The sequence below is a fragment of the Antrostomus carolinensis genome, unplaced genomic scaffold (assembly GCF_000700745.2).
Source record: "Antrostomus carolinensis isolate BGI_N321 unplaced genomic scaffold, ASM70074v2 scaffold26090, whole genome shotgun sequence".
Lineage (NCBI taxonomy): Eukaryota > Metazoa > Chordata > Aves > Caprimulgiformes > Caprimulgidae > Antrostomus > Antrostomus carolinensis.
Genome location: NW_010289463.1, coordinates 1 through 6,571, shown reverse-complemented (window position 1 = coordinate 6,571; position 6,571 = coordinate 1). Strand labels below are relative to the sequence as shown.

General features: G+C 36.4%; 1 protein-coding gene across 1 annotated transcript in view; it reads right to left on the bottom strand.

The window, feature by feature from the left end:
- The window catches only part of ELMOD2 (ELMO domain containing 2), a 7,476-nt gene extending 953 nt beyond the window's left edge, over positions 1–6,523 (bottom strand). The window contains exons 1-6 of the mRNA XM_010170586.1: positions 6,379–6,523; positions 5,548–5,576; positions 3,794–3,888; positions 2,829–2,958; positions 1,752–1,885; positions 1,088–1,156 (exon numbers count right to left, since the gene is read on the bottom strand). Of these exons, the coding sequence (XP_010168888.1) occupies positions 1,088–1,156; positions 1,752–1,885; positions 2,829–2,958; positions 3,794–3,888; positions 5,548–5,576; positions 6,379–6,523 (602 nt within the window). The remainder of the gene's footprint in view (positions 1–1,087; positions 1,157–1,751; positions 1,886–2,828; positions 2,959–3,793; positions 3,889–5,547; positions 5,577–6,378) is intronic.
- Positions 6,524–6,571: the final 48 nt, after the last annotated feature.

Genomic DNA, 6,571 nt, shown 5'->3' with positions numbered 1-6,571 from the left:
TTTCCATTCCCTGGTGCATCCAACCATGTGAAAGTTATTTAAAAACATTAGCTTCCCACACAGTAGTATGGCAAATACCTCCATTAGGCAATAATGACACAGTAAGGCTAATCAACATCAACTTCAGTTTGCACGTTTGAAATAATTAAAGCTGCTGGAATATGAAAAATTGGACATCAACAACATTGTTCCAAGTGATTTCAACCTGTTCTTCAAGCTGAAAAAATCTGTTTTTCTGTTGCATGGTATAGAAACAGAATACAATTTAATAGGACTATTAAAAGAATAGGAATAAGTCCATAATAGGACTATTATAATAAAGTGTTTCTGTGGGAAGGAAAAAAAAAGGATTAATTTATGTCAATGATATGGGTATTTAATTTATCTAAACGTCTTGGATATCCTATTCATGACCTAGTTGCACAAGGTAGTATTATTTACAGTTGGAAGTCATGAAAGCCTCCCATTCTTGGTAGGTGATTAACTGAGGACTAGATGGATCAGCTGATAATACACAGGTTTGCCAGCTTTCCTCTATATCTGACTGGTTTTAGAGTATATTTCCCTCTCAAATGAGCTCAATGTTTTAATATGCAATGTTTTCAAAAATGAAGTTAAAGTCAAACAATAACAAAGCATGTATTTGTGTGTATGTATATATATATATATATACTTATTACAGAACAGAAACCTAGCAAAGAAAGGAACCTAAAGAGATAATCTATACCATCCCGATGCAGGATCAGTAAGAAGGCAAAAAATGAGTATTCATTTCTAAATCTCATCTAAGCCTATTACAAGTAAAGCTAACTATGATGTTAAAGGTGTTCACTGTGTTCACCACAGCCAGTATTTTGCAACGTTTTTGTCTCAAGTCTGTTCTGAAAAAGAAAACTGCATATAGTTCCCAGCCTAAAACCAATTTCTGTGTTGGGTTTCTTATGCCTTTCTACTTTGGCCCTTTTTTCATCCTTTAATGGAAAAAACCCCACAAATATTTTCCTCTTTATGTTCAGGACACACACTTGGCAGTCTTCACATCAGCTCTTACACAGGACAAGCCAGAAAAAGTCATATAGTGACTTACCCCAGCTTTGGGTGATTTGAACGAGAAAGGATCTGACGAGCTTCCTCGGTGTAATGCTTACTAAAATACCTGTCAGTAATAAAACAGGATCTTCCATTATTTTTTTAAGTTCATATAAAAAAACATTAATGCATTCAACTTCAAAATGTGTAGCTTTAAACTGAAGCTGAATACTTGTCTGTACTGAAAAATGGCACAAAATGAAAGCCAAGGAATTTAATTAGCAATTTATATTATATTCAGCATGCACTAATAGAGTTTGAAAAAATCATTGTGATCTGAACATAAAATATTAAGTTCACCCAAGTCCACAAACTAGCTTAGCAAAGTTATGCAAGCCTGTTTATTTTTAATTACAGTAATTAATTAATGAATTTTAAAAGCTTTCTAAGTTATAACCTATCAAATCTATCACATGACAGTGTTGTCTTGGGCAACTTTCTGTTCCTTCCCTCGCTTGTTGGTCTCTACCCAACCACATGTTTATGGACGTACAGCTGCTAGAAATGTTGACTTATTTAGAAAATCCTGTTTTTCACTGTACAGAAGTCACCATTTCTATTTGCTTCTATTCAGTCTTTATTAGAAATAGCACTAACTAGAGAAAATAACACAGATACTGAAAATTAGTGACAAGAGAAATTAAATACTTCTTTTCACTTACACCAGATTCACTAACCCCAGCAGGCCCATTCCTCTGAAGTCTGTTTTGGGATCATCACCTTGGAAGCCAATGTCACACCATTGCTTGGTGATTCTGGCCTTCAGATTCTCATGAGGCATCAGCAAATTCCAAAGCTGCACAAATATGCTTCCATGTTACGCACAGCTGCTAAAGTATTCCAAGTCATGTAATTCAGAACACGTGTTGCTGCACATTAGAAACCATTCACCAACGAAGAGGTTACAATCTGCGTGCTGTTCTTTCCTGTTAGTGGCCATCCCGAGTCGTACTACAGTGGTTTATTTCAGCAATTATGAAAATGAGTACATTTAATGGGATTAAATGGGATAATTTCCCTTCACTGACAAAGACGCTGTATCAATACTAAAGAAACATACTAAAGTCTTTACTTGTTTCACCTTAGCAATTAATGTATGCATCATGTTCTGATAGGACAGCTATGAACTGAAACACAAATTCTCAGTGAGTGCTCACTTAACACATCACTGTTGGGACTTGCACAGCAAGTTGAGATAACTGTGGAATGCTAAGAAAATGACATGCTAATAGATTTGCACAGCAGAAGCTATTTTAAAAAGCCTCAAGCAATATTACATTATTTGTTTGCTATTATTTATTGTTACCTAAAAAACATTACTGATAATTTTTATCTTCCAGCATTAAACTACCCACTTTGACTGGGATTCAGTAACAAGAAAACACTAGTGTCTTTTTATTTAGTAATTATTGGTTTACAAAATTAGACATGTGGGTAAGGTTTATCTTTTTAGTTACAGTCCTTCAGTGACCTGTTACAAAATTATTTTACTACTTATGTGTTGTTGTTGTGTCTGATTTCACACAAAATAATCCCAGTGCAAGTAACTCTAGTTTACTAATTTGTTTTGATGTTGCATTTTAATGTGTCACTTCTATAATGGCTTAGCAGTTCACAAGTAGAAAAGAGCTTAAACAGGCCAGCTGGTACGAATACTACCAGTAAATTATGTTCATTTGAGCTCTTGGACTTGGAGGGGAAAAAACAAACACCTTTTGTATTTAAAAGATAATTTTCACCTCAATTAACTGTTCCTCATGTTCTTCATTCTCTGAATCATATGGGACCTTCCTCAGATTTTCCACGTTCAAATAAAGTTTTTTGTAACCTGATATCTGCAGTAAGGATATATGGAGATTTGTCTTAAACCTGAAATAATAACAAAACACCACACAGAAGCTATTAAGAGGTGTAGTTAGGTATAAATTCTTGCTTGAACGACCAGACAAGACCTATCTCATTAACATATATCTTAGGTTAATGCAATGTAAAGACTAGAATTGTGAAGTGCTTTATGTTTATCTTTCAAACTACAGCATGTTGGTTAAGTATACTGTTACATGGCTCCTACTTCTGCTTAAAAAAACAACCCAAAACCCTCTAGCCAATTCCAGCACTGCACAGTGGGACCCTATTCACTTAAGTTATGGAAGAAAAAAATAACTTAGCTAAAATCTGTGATGATATAAAAAAACTCCATAATCATCCTCACCCCTGTACCTTCACCTACCCATAAATTTTTTTGTAAGTCTTAAAGTGAAGCTTTGTCAGAAACACAGCTTCAAAGAAGCATTTCATTAAACTTTAATATATTTTTAAACTTTAAAATTCACAATTTTTCCTCTCAGTTGCTCCTAATTACTTATGCAGATGAATGCAAACATTAATCAGGCAATACTCTCTCAAATATATCTAAGCCACTACATAGTTCATGGAATCAACCTACGCATATTACTTAGAAATAAGGAGTAACAGAAGGGACCTGCAAGATAGAGATGCAGTTATCCCAAATCCATACCAATTAAAACTTTGCAATCTATCCTCTAGAACTGAAGAGGACATAACCATACCTTATTTCCTAATTTCATTCTAAAGATTTGTGCTGACTGGCCTAAATATTGTATCAGATGAAGCAACTGCAAGAACATGCCAAGGAGTCAGAATTATCTGCCATGAAGAACTGATGTTTGGGTTCCAAACGTACCCTGTATCCTGCTGTTCAATTTTCTTTTCTTTCATAACATCTCTGACACACTTCTCCACTTCAGCTTCCTCAACGTGTACAGCATTTCTTAAAACCTAGGAAGTTAACACAGTAGAAGACCTCATGAAGAATGCAGAAATCTATCATCTACTTTAGTCTTAAATCTATAATCTACTTTATTCTTATTTCTGGGCCTCTGTATACCTGACACTTATGTATTCTTTACTATAAAAGGAAAACAGTCAATTTATTCATAGAATCATTAAGGTTGGAAAAGACCTCTAAGATTATAAAGTCCAACTGTCAACCCAACACCACCAGTCCCACTAAACTGCCCTGAAGTGCCACGTCTACACATTTTTTTAACACTTCCAGGGATGGTGACTCCACCACTTCCCTGGGCAGCCTGTTCCAATGCTTGACCACTCTTTCAGTAAAGAAATTTTTCCTAATTTCCAATCTAAACCTTCCCTGGCACAACTTCAGGCCATTTCCTCTCATCCTATCACTAGTCACTTCACAGAAGAGAATATATTGCAAATGTTTACAATAAAAGGGCTCAAATCACATATAAAATATCTGTAATAATTACATAAAAGTGTAATTTGTAACTGTAACGACTGTAAACAACAACAACAGAACTCCCATAAAGAATAAATAAAAAGCTCCAGAGTTGTTTAGTCTAGGTTCTGATTTGCTTTCAAATTCTGAATTGAAGTATGTTCTTCCCAATACAACTGAAACAAACACAGCTATGGAGGAGCAGAAGTGATAGAACTTAAATAAGGAGTTAGGAGACAGTGAACTAATGAAGTTGAGGTTTCAATGCTGGGGTGAAACAAAACAATTTAATGTAAGACACTACTGTTCTGCAGTCTTCTCCAGTAAAGGGCAAATATGAGCAATAATAATTATACACTGCCCATCTAAAATCGCAATGATTTCACTTCATTGTCTATAAACTTTTTACGGTCACAAGGCATTCTTTAATACAATTCATGCTAATGACAAAGCAGCTTCACTGCAGTAAAGCAAAAGGTTAACTCTTTTAAAACTGAACATTAATATATTTGATATAATCATTTAATTAAGAGATGCTAACAGACCCGCCCATACTGTGCTCTACTGCAACAAAAATGCCTGTGGCAGTTACTAATTCTCTTTCAACATCACGTTGCAGTGATCGGCTAGAAAAAGGGCGAATGCAGTCACCTCGCTGTCTGAAGAGGAAAAGTTTTTTTCAAGATATACACATTTGAGGGTTTAAAGTGTTAGCTTATGTCTAACTGCTACAGAACAATTGGAATGAGCTTGTCAGTCAGATGTCTGCCTCCAAATTTGCATGACGTGTTTTTTCAGCAATTCAGGACGCTACTGTATACACTGCATTTAACTGCTTTATCGGCATCATTTATCTGTATCAAACTTCTGGTTTCCACAAAAACAGCAAAAGAGCTGGTTGTGAGAGGGAGCACTGAGCCTGTCCAAGAACAGAAGCTCCGTGTAACAACTTGTCTGTCTCGCCGCTAAAGAGCGGGTAATCTTCCAGAGAGATGGAAACAAACATTTGAAGGGACATGGGGTTATTTTTGAGAAACCTTGACTAACCCAGAACCCAAAATGCTGTTCTCCCCTCTCTGCCTCTTATTCCTCTACTTTCCTGCACCCTCAAAAAGTAAACGCACACGTTCTTTTGTGAGATCTGTCTCTGAGAGAAGGTTTTATTACAGTTTAATCTCTAGTGTATCTTTTACCTTATTCTTTGATGATTCCAGTGAATGTTCTGCAATACAAAAAAAAGTAAATGTCAGTTAAATTGAATTGTTTTAAATAATTGACAATGGGTGTTTGTGTGGCATGCAAGTATTATAAAATTTTGCATCCCTTTTACACAAGTAATCAAAAATTACTGAATCATAAAATCAACAGGTATCAGGTAACTGAAATTATTAATTTACATAGATTTTTTTATAATCCTCGACTACAATGCTGAAAATAGACTCGGCTTTTTTAAAACATTGATCAATTACGTGTACAAAATCACAGGCAAATTTGAAAAGGTGTCAAGACAAAAAATATGTCTCTTGATATTCTTCCTTTCTTAGGAATGTTTTTGTGTTTATTTCTGAACAATAAGGAAGCAAAGTCACTTCCTCAAGCTATTGTTAAAACGGCAAAAACAGTAAGTAGTTTCTTAAACTACTATTTTAGATCAAAATTCTGTATCAAGCAGAATTGTGCATTTAATCACTCTTCCTCCCTCCCTCCCAAAAAAGTGCATTCACGTCTGTTCTGTGTGGCTTTTGTAATAACAGGACGGTAAAAACAAAGTGATGGGAAGGCTCTGGGGGAAAAAACTGTTAAGTTTCGCGATTCAGTTTTTGAAGCTAAGTGGAATTCCCTTAGCAAGCGGGTAAGGAAACGAGATCTGGCATTGTGATTTAAAATTCCCTTTGGGATAGGAGGGAGAAGGGCGCAGTGCAAGCAGGATCCAGGGGCAGCACACTGGTTTCTAACGATGAGTTCTTCACGATGTTGCTAAAGATCAGCCCCAGCCCCTTGGTTCAACCAGCACCCGTGGTTACCTATGCTCAGCGTCCGCTGCGCGCCGGCCTTCGAGCCATCAAAGAGGCGCTGCAATTCGCACTTCCCAGTCACCAGCTTCAAGATCCACTTCAGCCAAAACCGCAGGTAGTTGCTGTACAGGAACCCCCACACGTACACCCACATCTTCTGCCTGGAGAAAGCTCCGCCTTAGCGGGAGGGTCACGGCGGCGG